At 39.1% G+C, this 24,521-nt stretch overlaps 1 protein-coding gene across 1 annotated transcript in view; it reads left to right on the top strand.

Moving 5' to 3' along the window:
- The window catches only part of CEMIP2 (cell migration inducing hyaluronidase 2), a 38,187-nt gene extending 33,857 nt beyond the window's left edge, over positions 1-4,330 (top strand). The window contains exons 21-23 of the mRNA XM_066339275.1: positions 256-404; positions 1,116-1,222; positions 1,970-4,330. Of these exons, the coding sequence (XP_066195372.1) occupies positions 256-404; positions 1,116-1,222; positions 1,970-2,166 (453 nt within the window). The 3' untranslated portion in view covers positions 2,167-4,330. The remainder of the gene's footprint in view (positions 1-255; positions 405-1,115; positions 1,223-1,969) is intronic.
- Positions 4,331-24,521: the final 20,191 nt, after the last annotated feature.

Genomic DNA, 24,521 nt, shown 5'->3' with positions numbered 1-24,521 from the left:
AGGCAGGTAGTAAATCACCTGGAATGTGTAATATTCCTATATAAGCTACAGGGTTAAGACTCCCACGCAATTTCAAGAGTCCCATTGAGCAGTGTCCTTTCAAAGGGAAAACTGAAGAGATGCTAGGGAGAAGCGGGTATTTGTCAGGAAATTACTGTATCTAAACCAGAGTAAAATTGATTAACACTGAGTGCAGTAGAATAGCTGTTTGATTTATATTAACTTCCTTTTCTCTCTCTTTTTCTTCCCATTCAGGTCAATGACATGATGTTTTCCTTCAAGGATAATGGGATACTTACTGTTGTAGTAGATGCCTGCACTGGCACAGTGTTGGGAAACAAATTATTTTCTGGAATAGACATTAAGCATGTACATGGTTATTTAAAATCTGGGATTCCACAAAGGTATGTGCAATGACCACTCATTTCCAGTATGTCCTGCAAGCTATAGCACTGCTCTCTGACAAGATTTTAAATAATGATAATTAGATAATGATAGAGGAGCACTGAAAGTGAACAAAACATATGTCTAATTTCAGGCAAAAGGAGAAACATAGGAGCAATTTATTGGACCATGTAGCCTTATTTAAGAGAACTAAGCAGATTTTGAGCACTTAAAATTTTTCTAGTGTTGCCTTTTTCCTCAAAAACAATTTCCTTTAACACAACATTGTGTAATAACACTGGTTTGCTTAAAGCAATAATAACTTTTTGTTTAATAAGGACAATGGCAAGGACTACGTGAAAGATATCATACTCTTCTCTCCCTATAGGGAGAAAATTCTTTATCACTAAATAAAGATAAAGAGTTAGTGTCAGAAAATAACCAGCATTTTACTTTTCTAATTTTGGACCAATATCTAAACCTAATTTTTTTGATGCAAAATACTAAAGTGTGTTTAAATAACACTTTACAATGATTTTGAAGTTAAATTTAAAATCAGTTTAAAACCAAGAAATTCTAAGTACTGCTTTCAGAGAGGGTTGGTTATTTCCACGTCAGAAGCACTCATAAGGAATTGGACTCTGAGGGCAGCTAGCTTTAAAGGCATGTAGCAGAATATTAAAGAAATGTGTTTCTTTAACAACTGCTATGTCTGTGCTGTTCTTGTGCAGGTCTATCGTTCTGCTGAGCACAAGAGGTGATGTAGCAATTCCTAATAATTTAGCTGAAGCCTTAATGTCCCTGGGGACAGCGAAGCCACCTTATCTTCAGAGCAATGGTGGGTGGAAATGTTGCACTTTTCTTTGACACCACCTTGGTCTTTGTGTTTATATTGGCATGGTAGGTTTCTCGTGGGTGTGTGAGAAGGATGCAACTGGTGAAGTGTGATTGCAAGTTTGCACTGGTGTGGCTGCTGTGTGTCAGCTCATGTTGAGAGAGGAGGCGGGCAGCTCTTCAGCAGATGGGGCAGAAAATCCCGTTATCCCATAGTGTGAAGCTTGTTGCAAAAAGAAAAGTAACTAGCAGTTCTTTGTGCCTGTGGATCATACAAAAAGAGTTCCAGGTTTTTTTCTAAAGCCTGTATTTTGTATTTTGTGCCTTACCCAGCAAATCTATCTTTAAGCAATCTCCTGTGCCTGCCTAGTATTTCCTATTCTAAAGTAACTTGAATCTAGGAATGAGAAGCTATTGGTATTTTGAGGGATGATGATTTTATAGGCGACATGGGGTAACTCTCATATGTTCAGAGGGACGGCACTTCTCATATGTTCAGAGGTTTTATAACTGTCCAATTAGCTATGTTTTCAAGTTAAGATTTCAGGGTACTTAATACTAAGTATTGCGAAAGGAAATTGCAAATCATTGTTTCCTTTTGAGGTGCATATAAAGCTGAGAGTGGATTAATGTCCTGAGTAATATGGGGGAAGGAATTTTTGGGGAGCATGCCTTTTCCTGCCTAACCAGTCTTGTATTGTGCTGTGGCAAACTTGGCTGGTTTGGTAATGCTGAGCTTTTTCTGTCACAGGAAGCTTGGCGTTTCTGGGCTTCAGAGGAAACATTAAGCCATCCTGGATCAAGCTGTTTACCAGTCCTGCTGGGCATGGGCTCGTTCAGATAGAAAAGTATATCCCTCTGCAACTGGAAGAGTATGGCTGTGCCAGAGCAATTAAAAGCCGTCGGAAAGACCTCGAGCTTCTGAAGAAGGCTGCACGATCTCTTTAGAGACTAAGATATACATAAAATCTGGGGAAAAAATGTGAACTAACTTATTTTTTAATTTATGGCATTTTAAACTATATTGTTATCCAAGTAAATCATGTTATTGTCTGAGAGATGTTTGCCAGCATTGACTGCTTAAATGCCAATCTGTGCACCTTCTAGTTGTACAAAATATTAAAGAATTTATTAGTATTTGTATAAACAGGTTTCAGAGATTTTTCAGATGTTTGTATTTACTGTAAACAAGTTCCTTCTGTTTAATACTCCTTTCATATGTAAAAGGGTATTCATAAAAGCCTTAAGTTTTTAGTAACAGGTGTCAGAGTGCATTTTGGGTTACTTGAAAGATCAACATCAATGCCTTCATAAACAGCTTGAATTGGTCATTATAACTTAAGCATTTTCCCTTCAGCTGTTTACATGTTTCCTTGGGAATTTATTTATCAGTCAGCTCAGATAGGTTCTCAGTCTGCTTTCCAGTGTGTTAAAACCCAGCTTCCCCTATGCATGCAGCTGACTCAAGGGATTTCAACTGCAGTAAAATTTGCTCTCCTGTGTGAAAGATGGAGGGAGGAATTCAAAGATCCAGCCTGGGGCTGGGTGAGGATTGTGTATTGTTCAGCAGAGTTTTACAAGGCTATGTGTACAAGCATGGCATGCAGAGCAGGAAATTACTCATGTTTTGTAGGATCACTGTTTATTATTCCCTCTAAATACACAGGTGTGTCTGTAAGAGTTACTTTAATAAATAGTCTAGAACTTAAGGCTGCAGTCTTGAGTACAGCTTGACTTCAGCTTAGTCTCTTAAAGCTTTTAGCCTGAAGGGCAAAGCTGAGATACTGTTATTCTCAATTTGTTAGGAAATTAGGCTTCTACTCTTGCAGTGATGAGTTTTTTGTTTTGTTGGGGTTTTTTGGTTTTTTTGTTGTTGTTGTTGTCTTTGTTGTTTGGTTGGGTTTGGGCTGTTGTTTTTGTTTGTTTGTTTTTTGGTGTTGGTTTTTCTTTGATTATTTTTAAGGCTATCTCAGCTTTAACTTCTAAGTGAATGGAAAGTGTCCTCAGTTCATTAAGTCGTACCTTCTGCCTTAACTTTGATTCTTTTAGTATACTCACGTTGTTAATTCCTGTTGACTTTATATTAGGTCTGTTGATTTCATCTGGTTTTGTTGCAATTATTTGGCTCTGCCAATAGTGTGAAAATCATTTAGAACAGTGGCACAGCTGCCCTTTTTCAAGATACTCATCTTTGAAATTAGATTTCAAGGACTGTAAAGATGCATTTCATAATAGGGAACAAAAGGTGCCATAGGGCTAAAATGTAACCCTACTTCTAATAAAACTGGCATATTTCCTTCTTGTATATGTTCTCATTTATTCATTCAAGCTGGTATAATGTATCTACCATTCAGAGATGCTTTGTGCTTTGAATTCAAAATAGAGTGGCTGTTGGAAATTAACTATATGCCTGTCTTCTCCAAAGATGTTGAAAAATTGTGGGGATTTTTTTGTGCTTTAAAGGAGAGGAGGCACAATATCAAATGTATTACTTTGTTCAATTAAAATACGCTACCTCAGTGCTACAATTAAGCTGCCTGGTCTAGTGTAGTTTCCTGAGTGAGGAGGGAGGGGGTAAGCAGTATGACACAAGAGTTGAAGTTAACAAATAGATGACCAATATTATTTTTATTGTAAAACCAAGCCAAATGGAAGATTGTGTATTTTGCAGTTGTTCTGATGCACAGTTCTCTTGTAATGTTTAAACAAAAAGTCATTTTGTTAGGGGAAGCTGTGATAAATCTTTAAGGCTAGCTGTAATATTTGGTGTTATTAATATAGAGCAGTGTGATTTAAATGCTCTGAGTGCAGTAGTGATAGTGTTTGGGGATTAAAATGGCATTAAGGCTTCCTCTATTCTGTGGGTTATGCTCAGCAGAGAAATAGTGATGAGGTAGTGACCCTCAGGCTTGTGAAGTTGGCCATTATTTATGATATTCTGCTGTTCTAAGCGTCTTGTAAAATTGTCCTTGGAAGTGTCAAGGGTATTCTGGATGTAGGGCTTACTGATGAACAATTGGACCTGAAGTTAAAGACCTGTTTGTCTTATGTGTAAATTTAAATACTTGATAAATACCATAAATAAATTTTTACATCTGGCAAAGCAATAAAATTTTGGGTGTCTTTTGTTCTTGTATCAAGTAATTTTATGATGTGTGCTGTGTGAATAATACAAACTATCTTATTTCAACACCATTTTACTTGAGAGGTTTGTGGAGTATATCCTACTCTTCATTCAGAGACAAGTTAGCAACACTGGAAAGGAGACACTGATGGTGACTGAAGTTATAGGCCTGTCTTGAAAGCCAGATACCTCAAAGCCTGTCTGAGCTGCTGAGTCTACAGTCATGTCAGCTCAAGGGAGCAAGGAGTAGCATTGTTGCTGACTCAGGCATCCTATTTGTGTCTTTTACTACCTGGTGAGGGAGTAAAGAGGTTGAATTCAGCTGTTCTCAGTGGTGCCCCATGGCAGAGAAAAAGGGACTGTGGGCTCACACTGAAGTGCAGGTAGTTCCACAAAAACAGAAGGAAAGTTTTTATTGAGTAGGTGGTCAAGCACTGAAACTGATTGCCAGAGCAGCTGTAGAATGATTTTTCTATGGAGGAGCAGCTTTAACTGACCCAACTTTTGGGACAGCAAGTGTCCTGGGCCCTCTCCAGTGGTGATTGCCAGCCAGGTGATACTGAAGTTGTGGGCAGTCAAAGCCACTGATGCACCTAAGCCTCTCTTCAAGTGCACCAGCTGCCACAGCCTGTAAGGGCTGATCCAGACACTTGTGTCTGAAACTCAGTGAGTCCCCAAACATATTCCAAAAGGCATTGTAATTGCTTCTTCATGCTCAGGCTTTGTATACAAATAGATTGTTTTCCATTCCTTGCTAAAATTACGTTGTCCCACAGTAAAGAAATTAAAAAAATCCCAAGAAACAGATTCCTTGTAGCCAGATAAAGTGTACTAGCAATAAGGCCCTCTCTCCTGCCAAAGGCACCACTGCAAATCCAGTGTGTGAGGGACAAGAGACCCATTCCCAAAGAGCCAGGATGATGGCAAAGACATGCTTAAGAAAATACAGACTTAATTTTGTGTATTGTGGGACAGCAGTGATAGCTGATAACTGTCAGATAACTTCTGACCTAGGCCATGAGTTTCCTGTTCAGGGCAAGTTCCATAATTTCCTCTGCTTCCCCTGAACTCCTTTTCACCTTATATAGGAAGGATGTAGATCTAAGGATAGTCATCCAGCTCTGACTGAAAAGCTCAGCTGGGTTTGATGCTATCTAGATCTGTAGCTGGACTGGTTAGTGAAGGTCTTAGTGCTCATCATGGTTGTATTTGTTCAACGTGCCAAGAGATATCTGCGAGAAGTAGTAACTTTTCTACTTCAAAATGTGAGCTTTACCCAGTCATTATTTTCCTATGTCTTCTGGTCATACTTGTTCTAGCACTTATGGGAAGGTTTTGAACCTTAGAGTTCACAAACTTATTTTTCTTTCCTAATTCCTTCTCTTTGCCCTGTGTCTTGAGCTAGTTAAAATTCTAAAATAATAATCAGTATTGAAGTACGTAAGGCCACCTCTGGCTTAAGAAAATTTATGGGTTTTTTAATCATATAGCTGGGGACTACTGCAATTTTGCAGATTAAATTTATACTACCAATTGTAACTTGTTAAAAAAAAGGCTTTTCTGGCTGCTGACTTGCGTGACTGGGAGTGATGGGTCTGGCAAGTCACAGAATTCCCCATCTATTTTTTTCCATTATGAAATTCTTTGGGGGGGCAGGGTGTGGGAGTTGTGGTGGAAAGTAGTTTTAGGATATAATAGGAACAATTTTAGACAGAGAAGGGACTACCATTACCTCCCAGTACCTGAAGGTACAGGATTGCTGGAGGGGGTCTTTTTATAGGGCATGTGGTGATAGGACAAGGGGGAATGGCTTCAAACTGAAAGAGTGTGGCTTTAGGTCAGATATTAGGAAGAAACGCTTCACTGTGAAGATGGTGAGGCACTGGAACAGGTTGCCAAGAGAAGCTCTGGATGATCCCCCCACCCCAGTACACATCCCTGGCAGTGTTCAAGGCCAGGCTGGATGGGGCTGTGAGCAACTTGGTCTAAAGGGAGGTGTCCCTGCCCATGGCACGGGGGTTGGAACTGGATGATCATTAGGTTCCCCTTCCAACCCAATCCACTCTATGAATCTAAGTACAAAGCAGATTTAACTGCCTTGCCTGGAGAATGAATTCTTTGTTTCATCCTTTTCCAAGTTGAATAGATTGACAGGTGAATATTCTAATTTATAGTATTTTTTTGAGAAATTGTTCATAGAACATACAAACACCTGACTTTATTTATAGTTTATTCTAAATGGAAAATAAAAACAAAGTGGTATTCCAGCATTATTTTGGTGCGTGCAATTATTCTAAGTAAAAAAGTTCATTGCTAGAACTACTTTAAGCAGCTGGAAAACTACTGTCTCTTTCCATGCAGCATTTCAAGTGACATTTTCAACAGATACCCTAAAGTCAGTTCAGGATGTGTTTTGTGTAATTGGTAGCTTTGGGGGATGGATCTCAGATGATATCATCTTTTTAATATCTGTGAAGTTCATGAGTAGAAGATGGTTTATTCCATCTGTAGGGTGTCAACCATGATCTAATAGTTTTCCTTCAGCTCCGGTGCAAATGACTGGTGTATGTTTGTAGTAACAGCAAACAACACTATAGTTATCTGTGGTCTCGTTCTGACTTCTGAAAAATTATTCTATGATGAGCACCATTCACTAGTATATATTGCACATTTCTGCTTTTTAATTATTTTTAATAGTGTAATATAAATTTCCATATGCAGCATGTTTTGGTTACAGTCTTCTTTTTAGCATTCTTCTGTGGATATGAGGTTTTTCTGTCCTTCACTACAATGAAATACAAAATGTTAGAAAGTTTTAGTATCTATAATATTGTGAACACAGCAGTGTGCACAATTGCCACTGAGTTGATTCTGCTAGCCAGCAGACAAACATACAGTAAGAACTCATTGTCAGGCTTTAATAGCTGAACATGGAAGAAAATGAAGACATAAGAAAAATTGTGTGCAGTCTCTATTGTCTATTAGTTGTTCATACTTTCTCTTTTTGCTTTGCAGAGACCCTCACCACTTTCCTCTTAGTCCTTAAGTGCTGGGATGCTGCTCTGGTTAAGTATCTTATTCCCACAGAATTTTCCATTTCCAATATTTCCAACGTTTTGCCACCTGCAGATTTGCCCAAGTAACTGTCAATCCTTCTTTTCCATTAAATCTATTTTCAAAGTTTCTTAGAGAGTGAGTCGGACCTCCCATTTTCTCACTCTTTTTGAGTTTCAGCATGTAATCAGTCTCTTTGTGGTGGGGCATCTCTCCCGCGCCTCCTTGAGCTGCACTGACTTCAGACATGCTCGTTAGGCCTTGGCCTTGATGTGGGAACTTACTGTGGCTGAATCCAATTCTCTTGCACCCCTAAAAACAGTGGTGCCAAGTGAGACACCCTTTGAATTCCACTGTGGGGTGTGACCAGAAATCTCCCTCAGAATGGGCACCTCTCGGAGCCAGTGAAGGATACTCAGGAATCGCAGGGGATGCTGACCCCATCCTCGAGGCTCAACCCTTCACCTACTGAGAAGGCCCAAAGGCATCCCCTATGAGTACTTCACTGAACCTGGGGACGGTTTTTTACAGGTATGTAACTTGTACATACTGCTCTGGGTCTGTGTCCTGGGGTCATTATGATGCCTCTGTGTCCCCAGTTGTCTGTTCTGTGTGTGCTCTATGTTGTGTTCTGTACCTTTAACAGTGGTTCTGAGGGTGAGCAGGGAAAGAACACATGTGTAGTTTGTTTTGAAAAGTGTTCACTCCTCCGCATTTTTCTCTCTTTCTTCCTTGGGATGGTGTGTTCATCGATACACGGACAGTGGCCAGGGAGAGGTTTTTTTTTCTTTTAGTTAGTTTAGCTGGCTAAGGCAAAAAAGCTTCCTGGATTGTTTTTTTTCCTTTTCTCGGGATTGTTTAAATCTGCTCTGGACTGAAAACCCAGAGGAGGACCAGGATCTGGTACCCATAGCCCACCGGGGCCTGGACCTCGGCATCCCCAAAGGGACTGGGACTGATAAGGGACTGAGAGAGCTGAGCTAACTCCTGCCAAGGACTTCCTCAGTTTTGCCATCTCTCTTTGGAGCAGCAAGAGGTTTTATTGTTTCATTTTTTTTTTCATTTCTCATGATTGTGGGCATTTTGTTTGTAAATAAATAGTTTTTTCTTATTTTCTCTGAGGAAATTCTTTTCCCCAGGCCAGCTGGAGGAAGGGGCCGTTTGGGTTTTGCTCTCCAGAGGAACCCCATTGGGAGGTTTCCTCCCAAATTTGCCCTAAAGCAAAACAGTCTGTGTGCATACAAGTGCAAATATGCTATAGCCACTGTGCTGTGAATGTTATTCTTAGGTACTTCAGATTTGTAAGTTAGACCTATAAGTGAGTTGCTCTTGTGCTTGCAGTAAGTTCTATAGAGTCTTCTGACAAATTGTTTAAGTCAGGCTATTGATAGAGTGCTGTTGAGTGCTATTATATTTAAATGATGTTAAACCCTTTAGGCCTAAACCTTTGGTCAAGCCCAAGGCCCAGTTTGGCAAGGGCATCCAATCTAAACCTTGCGATTCAATAGCAGAATTATCTCCCTTATTTCTGTAAATCCTTACCCTTTTCCCATCCCCAGCTTCTATGTATATAATTTTAAATCAATTTTATTTTTAGATTCATTGATTCTGATTTTAGTCTGATTTTTCTGTGTGCTCTAACTATCCAGTAAATAATAGTTTGCCAACAAACTTTTTTACACTTTCACTTCTATGTTAAATCTGCTTTACCAGTACCTTTGCCAGTGATTCCTTGAGGAACCTAATACATTCATTCATTACTCTTAACAGAGTCATCACTCAAAATATACTTATTTCATAAAATTTTCTGCTCCTTGTCACATGGTAGCATGGTAGCAACATGTTCAGAATCAAAGAGATGCATATCTTTGGCAAATAGCCATCAGGTGTGGGGACACTGCCTGTGTCACAGAATCACCAAATCAGTCCCTGGGAAGGGACTACGGCAGCTCATGTGGTCCAACTTCTCGTGTCAAATAGGGTTGGTCTGGAGCATATGGCATTGTATCCGACAGTTCTAGAATATCTCAAATTAAGGAGACTCCATAACCTCTAAGTGTCAAACTGAAGGAATTAATAACACAGACCTTGTGTAAAAATGTTGATTTCCACTCCCTATTTTTGTGTACTGTGTTGCTTTCTGAGCATCAAACAGGCCCTTCGTAATCTGTCAGTCAGGGTGGGTTTGAATTCTTCCATAGGCATCACACTGAATGAGCCAGATTAAACACTTTGCGGTGCAGGTTATGGAATTTGAGTGTCAACATGAAGCTTAAAAATAATGATATCCCTTATTTGTAGGGATAATTGGTTAGGTTTTTTCTTATTCTTCAGCTTCCTTACTTTCACACTTCAGTCACTGTGCACTCTCTACCTCTCACATGCTCTCACCCTGGGCAGTCCTACACAAATAACATTACAGTTAGTAGTGTCATACAAGCCCAGTTTCCAAAATGAAGCTAATAAATAAAGTTCACAGTAATAAACATATATTTAACAATTATTGATTATGCAAGTAGAAAACAAGGGTCCTAAGTGCATTGCAATTTCTAGATTGGAGTGTCTTTAATATGTAAGTGTGTAAACAACTCTCTTACTCTATTTTCCAAAGAAGATCCTAAAAATTACAAAAACATTTTTGTGTGGAAACAATTCCCCTCTTTGCTTGTGAAAGTCCAATCTCTGAAAGAGTAAATGATATTACAAATTGCCTAGAACTGAAATTGTTAAGAAAGGTCACAGCTGGATCACCCCAGAGAACAAAGTCTTGATACAGAGCTTAATAGGGAAGCAAATGTTCTGTTAGGAGCACAACAGTGTATGGTAAATTTGAGTAAAAATGCCTTTTTCTCTCTCACAGGTGACTATACATACACTATAACCAATATGTGTACCCACACCTACAGTTATCCAAATTCTGGTCCATGGGTTTAAATGACTCAAACACTCTGAATCTTGACTTTAAACAATAAGAATTCTCAGAAATGTTATGCAAAAGGAACGAAGCTGTACAGAGACATGTCATTTGCTAGAATATATCTGCAAAATGAAAGTACAAAGTGAGATGAAGTTTCTCACTAGGCAGAGATGCAACAATATAGGTACAGGTAAATAATTTGTCTCCAGAGACAGTAATTATCCTGGCCATCATTGTAAATTTTTTTAAGCTGTTGTTCAGCAAATGCTTAACTTGTGAAAAAGCTATGTGAGGTTAAGGTCATAGGAACAAGTGTTTGAATCCAAGTGTGGGGCTTGTTCATAGTTGTTGCAGAAGTAATTTGGCCACTTTTACCTAAAATGAGTGTTTAATTCTTCTTTTCTTTTTGTTGACCAATAATCTTCCCTTTAAATTCTACTCCTAAACCACGTTCTTATGTTGGACCTGTGAACCTTGTTCATAAACAGTTAATGAACCCAACTGCATCCAGAGGACCCATTGGTAAGATTTAGAGAAAAAAAAGCAAGTAAAACCCACCTTTCTCCATGTAACAGTGGGTAGCAATGTGTGTATGGGGGGTTTTGTGTGTGTGTTTTCACTGACGTTTCACATATTTCTCTGCCCTTCCTTGGCATTGATCCATTTGCTGTAGCATGGCTTATTTTTCTTGTGACAGGTAAGTTACAGGAATACAATTGTACATAATTTTTTAGAAGATAGGAAGCCAATTATGCCGATACCAAGATATGCAATCCATATAACAATGCACTAGGAATAAGATATCCAGATCTTCAGGTCTGGTTTTGAAATCTAATCCAGTAGTTGTATATAGAAATGTTTTAATTTCCAGCAAAGTCACCAAAGCTCATCCCCCAAGCTTCTTTTTCTGAGTGCATAGAGATTGTCACAGAGAAAAGGGGGGGAGATCACAGGATAGAGAAAGAGAGTTGATTCATCCTGGAAGAGAATTAGTTTAGGAAAGAAATGTCTGTAAATGTTGGCATGATTTTTCTTTTTCAGATAAAGTATGTCACAAACAGGAATAGGTTCCTGTGCAGGAAACAGCTCTTCCTTAAAAGGGGCCAGGGAACAGAGTGTGACACAGGCCAAGGCAGTGTCAGAGCAAGCAAAACAAGTACAGTGGCTACTGATTTCCTTCCTCTGTCATGCATAATTCATTGCAGAACTGCAGAGAAACAAATGCTCCAGCTTTCAACACAGTTATCACATCTGATTCAGAGTAATGTATGTTCTCATCCTAACAGATACTTAGATCAAAAGGTAACAGATATGGAAAAGCGAAAGGGGGCAGATGAATACATTTGCCAGCAAAATAATTTTCCCATGAATATTACAAGAAAATGGAAATTTGTCTTCTGAAGGAAGTTTTTAAAGAAAAGATTGGCATCAGGCTATGAGCCTCTTTGGCCAGTAGAATTTACATTTTTGTGCCTCCAGCAAGGTAATGCTTGTGAAGCAAGAAGTGCTATTAGCTGTAAAACTAAAATTTACTCCTAGTGATTTTACAAGCACTGCCATCAGATACAGAGAAAACCCTTCATACACTGTGGTCTCATATTCAGAGAAACCATAGACAAACTCACAGAAGAGAAGTAGAGGTGTCACACCTGCCTGGCTGGAGGATATAGCTGAGCAGGTCAGAAATTCAGTTCAAAAGAATCTGTAGCCAAGCATTTCTGGACTGAAACGTTTTGGAGTGAGGTTTCTTTGAAAAACAGGTTTTCTTGAGCCTTTCAGGAGTGTTAGCTAGTGCACGGTGTCTCAGATGCTGAGAGGCTTGTGATTGTTTGCAAAAGGTGTTTTTGGTGTGTCTCAGTTAAAGCCTGTAATAGTGAGGGGTCCCTTTCTGGGGTATTGGCAGCTGCAGAGTGCTTGGAGCCAGAAGAGGCAGTGCCAAATGGCAGGGATTGTGGATTGCTTTACCACTTGGCACCTGTCCAGCAGATACTGCAATTTCAGGAGATCTCCCTCCCAGGCAAAGCAACAAACACTTGCCACCACATTAACTGGTTAAGATCAATTTGCTGTAGTAAAAAAAGGTCACTTTAATTAATGGTTTAGTGTAAACCTCTGAATTGAAATCTTGATGGAGAGAATTAGAATAACCTTCAAGTGAACTTAGCTGGAGCTATCATTTGAGCACCACAATAAGAAACATGAAGTGTGCATTGCCTTGAGAGCAGATTAAAGAGTATCTTGGATGGGAACACTAGGGAAATGAAGGAAGAATTAAAGAGAGAACACAAGTTATTGAAGAAGAGATTTTTTCTTGCCTTTTAGCTCATACTCTGACCTGAGCATTGAACTGCAGATATTACTCACAGAAAATTTCCAACATGTATCCATCTTCAAACACAAACCTGAAAGGAGGCTTTTGAGTAAAATCTGGCTCTCAGCATCACTGAGGATCATGGTTTAATCAACCAGCAGAGATGTTCTCAGATAGTTCTGCAATAGCTCTCATGCCATTTTACGTTGTAATTAAAAAGCACAAAAAACTCCTCAGAAGCCTCTTGTATAAAACATGGCAACAATGTGCTGCAGACAGGAGAAATTGATCTTGGTTGGGAGGTAAGAGACTGCTTTTCTCATCTTGGGTTCTTTTTTTCTTTCAAAGCTATGGTTTCACCAAACATTAGTGTGTGGGCTCTGAAAAGCAGATATGCGTGGCAATAAAGATAGCTTCTGCCTTTCAGTTGCAGATTGCAAGGTACAGATGGAGATAGAGGACAGCAGCTGCAACAGAATATTTGGTGCCAGCTAATAATTGCAACAGCAGCCTGGTCCAAACAGGCTTGTAGCTGAGCTTGTGGAGTTGTTTGTTCCTAACCCATTGTCTACATATCTTATTTAAATATTGTGCAGGCCTGCATTGCCCAGAACACCATATCAGGAGGGGCATCTGAGTCCTCTTTTCCTTGCCCATTACAGAGTTCTTCCTTTCAGATCAAATTTTTTTTTAAGAGACATCAAATGTGTAAAGCTCATTAATTGACATTAGCTCAGACTTAAACATCTATTTGATATTTTTCTGTCTCCTGGTCATAGCCACCATTTTTTCCCCTCAACCATTAAGAAAAAAGGCTCAAGAAACCACCAGGAAACCTGTGCTGACCCAATGAGAATGTGTAGGAGTCAGGTGGGGACACATCAGGTCACTGGAGTGGTCACCACGAAGGATCCCAGCAGTGACAGTCCTTGTTGGTGGGACTGTGACTGTCAGAGTCTCGTGAATGGTCAGTATGGAAAGGTCCCTTAACAAGGCTCTCTGTGGTTTTGTTGTGAGTTATGCTGCACAGTTTTCATAGCACAGCAATAAAGTTTGAAACAAAAGGTTTCCCAGCAACATTGCTGTGAAGGGAAAGCCTAGGGTCCCAAATAGCTTTTCAAAACTATTTTTAACATCCATATTTGAATAGGAATTATGCTATTCTTATGCCTGTTTGGGCTTTTTAACAGTTTATTTTTTTCATGTAAGGCTTTATATTTCAGCAGAGGGCACTGTGGCCATACTTAGAATTCAAGCCATTGATTGGGTCACATGAAAATTGAAAAATATTATTCTGTTTTTCTTCAGTATTTAGACCACTGGGCTATACACATAGGATTTAGTTATTCTTATATACCAGTTTAACCACTGCCTCTTCATCATAGCTAAAAGACAGGAAGCAAGTGAGAAAAACTACCTATTGAATTAACATATTTTAAAATAAAATAATCACCTCACTTTTCTGTAGGAAAAAATCAGCTAAGTAAAGGCTTTGACATTTTTCTTCTAGGGTACCATAGTTTCCCCCAGTACAATGGCATTTTAACAGTACAATGTAGGCATTTTAACAAAGAATTACAAAAGCTACTGTATCAGAAGATTTGAACACCAAGGGCAAAACCACCAAAACCAGCAGTTTGTTCCTGCTGCTGCCCAAGGTCACTGGCCATTGCACCTCCAGCACCTCCTGCTTCTCCAGCTGCCAATCTGCCCCTGCTCTGTCAAGCGCTGTGAGCTGAGCAGCTCCTGTGTGAATAGGAAGCAATGGTGCTGCTATCAGCTGCACTTTGACTGATCCTATTCGTTCAGCTGCTGTACATAAAGTGGCAGTAAAAGAGCAGCAATAGACATCTTTCATATAAGGCAGTTTAGGTTGCTGATAATATTCCCTAAGAGATAACTCAGTCAAATCTTTCAGGACTGTATGTGTATATTTGTATGAAACAAATTGGTCAGGATAACAAAAAGAAACTATTACAGGCTAGTAAAACCATCCTATATTTTTTCTGCTTTGAGTCACTACTGCTCAAAACTTACATTTGATTTAATGCTATTTTATCCAAAAGTGATATTTGCATTTATCACAGATCATACATTACTTGGCAGGGTTGCTTTGAGCTCTCCAGATAGGAAATCTTATTCAAGATATCTCCATTTGTTTTTGATGGTAGCACATGTCTGAGGAAAAACAACTTGTTCTTTAAGAATGATCCTCTTCTTTCCCTTCCTCTCTGGATTAAACATGATATTTTCACAAAATGGAAACACAAGCAACTTCTGGTTTAGACATCAGGTTTTAATCCTGGGTTCTGCGGGGTGCTGTGGTGCTGGATGGCCATTATTTTCTGTGGCAAGTGATCCACTCCATATGGTTGTCATGCTGGTGTTGGTTGTGATCCATTATATAGGACTTGTACAAAAAAAACCTTGGTAAGGGTGGGAGAGACCTTGAGAGGCTCTTTGTGCTTTACAGGTGTCTAATGCCAGTACTTGGAGCAGGTAAAAAACACTGTTTTTTTACAGAAAGGAGACTGTGTGGTAGAGTCCTGCCCTGCTCGAGTAATATGTCCTGAGAATTTTTTCTAGCCCCATGGATATGCAATGCACCTGACAAACACAACAGTTATGAACAGTTTTTAGAAAAAAGTTTATGGCATATTTGCCCACCACCTTGTTGACAGGTTGCCTTAACAAAGAGCTGTCAGCAGGATCATTCCAATCAGACAAATACTTTTCTTCAAAATTTTCTAAGTGACAAATCTACCTGTTTGTAAAGTCAAACAGCAGTGCCCTCTATCTAATTATCTTTCCTATTCCACCCACAGGAAAAGTTGCAGTAGTACAATTTGTCTGAAACTTTTTTATGTCTGATTTGGGAGTAAACATGGCATCTGAAACTAACAGGATCCTCAGTGACAACATGAAAACAATTCCTGTGTTTTTCACTTGTGCTTTTCATTTGACATGTTGCCTGCCTTGTTGCTTTCAGAAGATTGATGGGTTTTACTGTGTGACTCCATTTGTTCCCCACTGCCCCACAGAAATAACCTTTGTGTCATTCTGCCCTGCATGGCCAAACCAAGCAATTTAAAAAATGCACTTACGTCCATTTGTGATTCTAAATTATGCCATTCTCGTTGTGTTTAAAAGCCTCTCTCTGGTGTTTTCTTGTGAGCCTGTAGGTAATGCAGGTCTCTAAGAAAACAGTGTTGCCTTTTTACACTGACATTTACAATGTAGCTGACACTTACAGTTCATTTGTTTTGTCTTATAAAACACAAAAAGAGATCCCACACCGCCTTTTACTCGTCACCCCAGGCTTGCATAAAATGGGTAACATGGAAAGTAATGTTAAATGTTTAACTTTTTCAGAATTTTTTAAAATGATTTAACATTATGTGAGAAGAAGGAGGAAAAGAGATGCACTGTATGTTTGTGCTGGCTTGAAATGAAACAGTGATGGTGATGACCAGAGTGATGAGGATAAACTCTGGCATGACGGGCATAAACATTTCTCTTCATGTGAGATGGACTTTATGTAACCATGTTGTCATTTACTGATTTGAAAAAAAACCAGCCAAAACGGAACAAAAATTTTTAATTGAATTTTAGTAATTTGTAGCACATCCATTTCAACAGAAATGAATTAAGACTCCAGTCTGACAACAAATGAACTCTAAATAGTAGTTTAGTCATGTTAAGATCACCCCCCCTTGTATTTCTTGTGGATAAAACTGCAAATTGCTCCCATGAAAGCTCAGCTGAGCCCTGTCAGGCTGAAGCAGACTGCAGAAAAAACAGGAGTTTGCTATTATTGCATTTCATGGAGGTGTGAATTAGAAGATGAGCTGGCCTGAGAGGGGGGAACAGTGAAGATGAGAAAAGCAGGTACTGGAGACATGGGAAACACACGTGCAGATCTGAGTGGCCCCATCAGCCACAGGAGCAATTTGGCGCCATGAGCAGGATTGGGGGAAACAGCATTGCTCACAGTGACCATGGGCACGGGAACTGGTTCTCCCACAGCCAGAGAAGGATGACCAGGCATTTCCCAGGACAGGAGTGCCCCATGGCTAAGCAGACTTCTGAGAGCAACCTTCATTCACACACTTGTGGCACATTTCTGCTGTGGCTATTGGTAGACAAAGGAGACTCTGCAGGGCAGAAGAGAGGGTGGGGAGACTAAGGTGGGGATATTAGGAAAGGTAAATATGATCTGGCTTATCTGGCTTATCATCAAACCACCATCTATCAGGTGGTTTCCTGTGCCCATTTCCTTAATTTCCTTCCATACTCCTCCTTGCAGGGGCAGTCTCTCTCCCCGTGTCTCTATCCATTGCACTAGTTAGACTGAAAACTCTGGATAAAGTATTTAACATAAACCATCAAGCCTATTTGATTCTTGCCATGTAAATGGTTTAAATGACTCCATTCTGAGCTTAATGCTCTTCACTTCAGAAATATTGCTGACTCTCTGAGCATGGTTTTGATTAGGTTTTGATTTAAAAGTGATACAAACATGTTACTAGATTGTATTATCCATTTCAAAATCAATTTTACCTAATTTAGATCTGATATTTGTGAAGATGATTTCTTGCCTCACATTTAGCATAGGCTGCAGATCTCTTTTTAAATCATGCACAAATGCAGCATTTTTTGCTGATTTCACTCTGGTCTTCTCCATCTTCCAATCCTTGATGCCAATTTTTTGTTAGCTTGCTCAGCACTGGTTTTTTTGTTGCAAATTTTGGTTACGTCCACTGCTGTGTACACACCTAGTCTAATTGTTACAAACTCTCGGGATGACCACATATACATTTCACTGTGTCATAAAAAGAGAGGTAGCTGAAAATCACATGCCTGTTTTCTTTATGCTGAGGTGCTAGGAAATGTTGTCATGCCCTGGATGTGGATTTAATATGACTTGATTCTCCAAGAAGATTTTGCTTCTCTCAGTCTAAGCTGGTTACAAGGCAATCAACTGTTTATGAAAATTTGTTGAGATGGATACTGGCTGAAGAGAAGGATTGTCTTTGTGCTTAGGCTTGGAAACTTTCAACTGAAAAGAGTGGTGTGGGAGGGAGAGTAAAATCTTGAGTCAGCCCAACAGCAGCTGTCTGTAAATGTATGTCATTCAAACCCACCAGTTTACAATCTAAGCACATGTTTAGCCCAGCAGGCAACACTGTCTTATAAACGCTCTCAAACACAGCTGAGAGCCAAGAGCAGCAGACTATGTTTATCTTCAGACCCAACTTTGCTACCCTGCAATGCTGATGGCATAAAGATCTCCAAGCATGTTCACAGAAAATCATGGACAGGACATCTCTGATTGGGAGAGACCCACAGGGCTCATTGAGTCCCACTGTCTGGTCCTCAGGGAATTAACTAAAACTAAACCATATGCTTCAGAGCATCCAGGTGCTCCATGAACTCTGTTAGGCTTAGTGTTGGGACCACTTCCCTGGGCAGCCTGTTCCAGTGACCCTGTTTAGTATATTAGGATCTGATGACGTTATGACATTTTGAAAAACCTTTTGGTGGAAAAGGCATTCATTTTGACATATGCTACTTTGTAACAGCTTTATTTCTCAGTTAGTTGTTCTTGCTTTGCAACTGGTGTTTCTATGTTCCAGCAGGAGTTTCATGGCTACTTTTACCAGGAGAAAGCTGTTAGAAAAGTAGTTATTACAATACAAATATTTTAAAACATTTTCTGCAGTTCAGGTACTGAGATACAGTCGGTAACACAGAGTAAAAATGGATGCAGACAGATAGATATATAAAGATGCAAACACTTGTCAGGATCCTGGTGGTAACTTTGGTTCTTAGTCCTCACATTCAACATGTACCACAGTGGCTCTTTTGGAGTCTCATTTGCTCTATTTTAAGTATCACTGGATTCATGAAATTATCTCTTGTACATGGGAGATAATTATATGAAAGATTTTGTATCCAAACTCCAATTTCAGTCTCTTGTTGGTGCAGAAGGCTGTTCAGCTCATTCCTCATGTATCATATATAACGTTGATGGGAAGATTTCCTTTCCTGAAAATAAATGTTTCTGTCAAATCACTCTGCATCAAGTAAATAAATCCTGACTGGAGATTTTTTGGGGAAAATATTTTGAAGCAAGATTTATTTTTTCATCAGCGATATTCAAGCTAGCCAAGTTAACCATACATATCACTATTCCATTGCCTCTGTTTATGTTGGACTTCATAAGTAACCGAATTTTTCTTATGGTTTATTTCTAGGGAACTTCTGGAGCAAATATTTTTTACTTTTTTCCCTCCTTTGTTTCTTTATTCAAGTCTCTCAATTTTCCATTATTTTTCTGTTGTTCTCCCATTCTCCTTGTTTGCAAAAGTGGCACAAAATAGACTTATACAGAAGAGTGGATTCTATACCCAAAATCCAACCTACCCACAAAATTATGGGTATGTAAATTGTGCTGGTATTTGGTAATAGATAAGCCTTGCAAAGAGCAGTATCAGCAGCCCTCACATACTAGGATTCTTCTAATCAGGTAATCTAACTTAATCAGCTACAGAAATATTTGAAGCCACTGCTCTGATATTTGAATAAGAAAAAGGAAAAGATGAAGCTCTGGGCAGGGGAGTTTAAAGGCTGCCTGTCCTTTGCTCCTTACGGATTTCCATAGATGACAGTCAGGCAGCCCCGTGAGTTGTAGTGGCAGCGACTCTTCTTTTTCCTTCTGACATGGGAGTCACGCTGCTGCTCAGCTCCTCGGATGCTCCACCTACAGCCCCATTGCTGCTTTCTGCTCACAGTTCTGTACCCTTTGACCCAGGCTGTGGGGACAATGTTTCCAAAGGCCCCCAGTTCAGTATTTCACCTGGATTGTGTTCACACTGCTGTTGCTATGCCGTAGGTCTCACACCCTTCCCTGTGGCCAGCCCTGTGCTGTTGTTACACCGGATTCTCCTGGGATGTAGTTCCCAGTGGGATGAGGTTCATCCCTCTATCTTCCTACCCTGCAGCTGCTGCTCTAGCTTTCATTTGGAGAACCAGGATCCAGTAACACACCAGCACAAAGCTCAATAGAGCTCCGCCAAATTTCCCTGTGGGCCGTAATTTCTGCATTCTTTGTGTCCAATATGATTGATACATCCTTCTTCTTAAGCTTTGTTAACTCCCACCTAGGTCTGAGATCACTGAACCATGTCAAGCCCTAACTTTAACAAAGTGATTCTACCAAAATGTAATTTATCTTTCGAACATTTGGACATCAAAAGCACCACCAGCCAGCAGAGTCTTCAAACAGGCCTTGATGAAAAATTGTTTTAGTATGGGAAAAAGCTTTGAGGTAAATCACCTGCTGCATGAGGGAGGAAGGACACCCACACTCGGGAGGATGTTACTCTGAGGACACCACAGCACTTTGGCTTGCTGCGCCCCACCCCCCCCTCCTTTTTTTTCCCCAATTTTCCTCTGAAACTAACTGACCATGAGTAACTGCCATTAAATGTCACCAGCTATAGACCCTGCCAGCATGCTTTAGTTCATGGAAATCTGTCTGAAGACATATAGCCACTTTCTCCCACTATTGTGAATTGCTGTGAAGAGTTTTTCTTGACCACTTTGTGAGAGGTTTTACTTAAATGTTATAAGAAATATAAATATACTATATTTGTATGGCATATTTTTGCTGTGGCTGCAAAAGAAATACAGATTTTTGAAGCAAAATAAGGTGCATTGCATTGGCAATCTGTCACATTCAAACTTGTCACCTAGTTAAATTACATGCTGGGCTGCTGCCCCCACTAGCTAGATTTAACAGGTTTGTAAAGACTGCTTTGTAGTAATGCTTCTGCTCCCTGTCCTATCAGGTGCTGCTATCTTATCCACTCCTGTATGTTCTTTCCAATATATTAGGGTGCTTTAATAATTAGTACTTTAATCTGTGCTAGTGAAAACTTCTGCTATTCAGTAATAAAAAGAGTGATTTTGTTTAAATTTTGGTAGGTTAACCTTAATTTGTTGCAGTGTAGCAACCTGTTTTTATATAAATGAAAATTACATACAGAAACATACATATGTGTCTGACCCTTTAGATTTTTTTCCTTGAGTACAAGTATATGTCTTAAAAGTTTTGCAGTACAGCTAGACAAACCCTTTGAAAACTTGGCACCTTGGCAGAAATTACTGAACCGTAATTCTAGATAGCCTGAACATGTTTACATTGCAGAATCCTTAAACTGTACAGCTCAATACTGGCTCAGTCTGAGATGTATTTTCAAAACTAATAATATAATTTGAGGTTTTGGGTGAGGATAGAAGTGTAAAATACACATGATAGTCTCCATTTGGTCTGACTGGAAGGTAGCCTTAAAATTTTACCTCAGGAAGAACATCAAGCAGCAGGAGCATGGATGGCTTCAAAGATGGAAGCATAAATCAAAATTTCCTATTTTTTTCCTATATATCTATTTCTATATCTAATTATCTATATCTATATCTATGTATCTATTTCTGTATCTAAATTTTTTCTATATAGTTTTAAATATCAGGAATTGGTAGCTTGCATATGGCTGTTAGAACTTTTCACTCTAATTAAAGTCGTGAGTTTTTTAGGTATCACTAATTTTTATGTGTCCATTTTTATGTGGACCCAAACCTTGAGTATGTGGTGAAAAATCCATGCCTAAATGTTTCATGCATAAGCATTAAATCAGCATTATATTGGCAGTCCAGTTCCTCCATGGAGAAACTTTCTTTGTTTTGAATTATTTTTCTGTGTCTTTCAAAGTTATTTAACATCATCTGGAAAGCTGCATTAACTGTTTCACAATCAGCATCCACTGCCTTGTTCCAATCTTATCATGGTACATTGCTAATCATAGCTGCACCCTACGCACAAGAAAGTTTTGGGTTCCTGAAGATATCAACCACTAGAAAGTAAATAGTGGAAATGGAGCAGCCATAATGGTCTAGGTTTCCCTCAGGAATGAGGGAAAGTTCATGGAGTATAGTGAATAGTTTTGGGGCAGAGAAAACAAACACAGCCCCCTTGGGAGTTGAGGTGAGAGCAAAAACTGTTTGCTGTCTTTCAAGAAATCTTTGCTTACCTGGAGATGGAAATTTCTCTTCTTCCAGAGGTACTCTTTGAATAGAAAAATCATGTGCTGTATGTCCCCTTGGGAGGGGATGAGAGGCCTTGTGGTGCAGTCCACACATCTTCACACTTCCACCACTTTGCTCACACCCTCTAACGATGTTTTTTTTCTGCAGAGCTTCAGGGGCTAGATCTGACTTCCTGACTTCCTAGTCAGGCTTTTCCATGTGGCATGTTTATTTCAAATTTTTATCTCTGTTTGAATGTTTCATTAGCCATCTTAAGCAATGTTATGGAGGGGAGAAAAAGGGATCTACAGTTGTGCGGAAAAAAAGATGGCATTTTGAAAATAAATGAGGTATAAAAAAGTCACATCTGAAGACAAATGTCTGACATATTTCTTTATGCATTAAAACATTTCCAGATTGATGGCAATTTTATATAGAATACTCTGTTAGGGGACCCTTATTGTGAATCCAACTCTTTGTCCTCTTCTGTCAGCTGATTTTTGATGCAAATTAACTATGTTCTCAACAGTATGATCTAGTTTTGTCTTTTGGGGTTTTATTCTACATTATACATTTATTCTACATTATCTGCAGTGCCAGAAACATCCTCTATCATGTGACTAGATGCTAGAGAAAAGTCCAATCCATTTCCAATATGTAACCAGTCTTCACTTCTCTTTGATCATTTAATGAGCAGAACCCAAAAATGCAAAAGAGACTATGTAAATACTTGTATGCATAGCATGGTCATGACACAGTGGATCTCTTATCACACTAGCAAAGTACAAACAGAGTGGAAAAATGGGAGAGATACAGCATGGAACTCGCAGAAGCCACACATTCTGGCATGCTGTTAAACGAAAGTGTAATCTCTGTGACCTTTATTACATATATGAAATACCTTCTGCTCAGTGACTGATTTTTTCCAGGTCCTCCATAGTCATAAAGTAGTGGCAGGGAAGGTTTTTACAAATACACAAAATTGATTGACTCTCTACAGAATTAGGCTAATACCTGTGACTAGTGTACAGAATGATGTTGCAATGTTATTAAGTATTTTTAAAAAGTTGTTATTATCTTGCTAAATGAGAAACTGAGTAGTAGCCTAATTTTTTAAATGAGTCCCTTATCAAGTAAATTGTTCCAGCAATCTCCAATTATTAATTTGAAGCTTAAATAAAAAACTCTATTAACATTTTGTCTGTGTCCTCTCACCTATGATATTGAGAAGCATTGTTCTGAGAACAGATGAGCAGTGAGACATGTGCAGTCTGGGGTTCTTTGAGGGATGCATCACCAATAATGCCAGCCCCTCTTGAAGATTTCCTGAAAACTGGTGGTGGGTTAGGACAGCTGCTTTTCAGCTATGGGCAGTATTCTCCTTTTTCCACCCAACAGCAAACCATAGGGTTTGAAAATGCTGTGATGTCTTTCTGCAGGTCTGGATGTAAAAGCCTGTGTGTGAGTGCCATTAAAAACCAACCAGCCATATACCTGGCTCCTTAAATCTTGGTCCAGACTCATCCCTGTTTAAAGGATAAATTCTACACATGTTAAAACAAAATGAGATGAGCTTTGGAAACGAATTTCTGATTTTAAAAGAATGGAAAAAGGGAAAGATCATGAATGACTGATATTACCTATCCAAGGGACTGTATTTCCTACCCATAATGTAGATGGAAAAATGATGTGTTTGACCAATACAAAGGTTTGGCTCCATTCAGAAGTGAAAACAGAATTTAATTTTCCTGGGCCAAAGGAGAGAGTAGCCCAGACAGGCTTCTTTGGGTAACAAGCTGTCTTGTTTTCACTCTTTTAAGACACACATTTTATTTAAAGAATTTAAAATTACTTTTTAAAGCAACACTTCTTCCATGGCAATTCTGGGAAAAAATTCTCTCCTGCAGTCACAAAATATATCAGAATGAGAGTCTGTAGTGTAGCTAGTCCTTGTGCATCTCATCTTTTCCACCTGAAAGCACTGAGAATCCACAGAGGTCCTGTCATTAGGAAAAAGACTAGCATAAGTGAAATTCAAAACTGCATTGAACAATTTATATTTTTTTATTATTAACCAGGTTATTTTTTCTCTTATAAATAAGACTAAAATAAATCAAAGATAAAATCCCAGTAAAAAGGGAAATACACAGCATTCCTCACTATTCAAACAGCTGAAGACACCTAACACCTTTAATCTCATTTTCAAAGTGTTTTATATTATGGACCACCCAAAAGACTATTATGTTGATAATTGTATTAACAAATTTATTACTTCAATTGTTTTGATTGTTTACTCTGATCATATTAGAATCTGTCCAGACAACACCTGGTGACAAGGAAGTGGAATTCATCTATGGTGTTGAGATACAGAGTACAAAGGAAGGCATGTAGTCAAAATAATGGGTTCAGATCTCTTATTTTTATGGGGAAGAGTTCATGCAATTGGTGTCCTTTAATCTTCCAATGCCTGAAGCTCATTTCAAGTATATTGAGTAGCTCTGTTTCTTCGGTATGTGTGGTCTGTCTTCCAAGTTTATAAATAGACCAAACATAGCAATCTTTAGTGTATATCTTATACACAGTTTTGTATACAAATAACTAATTCTTAATCCTCCCTTTGTAAATTTATAATTTTTTACCCTTCACTTTATTGACGGAAAACTGAAAGCAGAGAAGGGTGTAATTATATTCTCCATAAAACATGGTCCATAAGAGGATGTTGGTCACAGCCTGGAGATAGGACTTAGGAGTCCCAGAGTCCCAGACCCTGGGCTCTTCAGCAGCACACCCTGCCCTGAGCCTTCAGACCA

Source organism: Sylvia atricapilla, chromosome Z (assembly GCF_009819655.1).
Source record: "Sylvia atricapilla isolate bSylAtr1 chromosome Z, bSylAtr1.pri, whole genome shotgun sequence".
Lineage (NCBI taxonomy): Eukaryota > Metazoa > Chordata > Aves > Passeriformes > Sylviidae > Sylvia > Sylvia atricapilla.
This window is presented reverse-complemented; position numbering and strand designations above follow the sequence as displayed.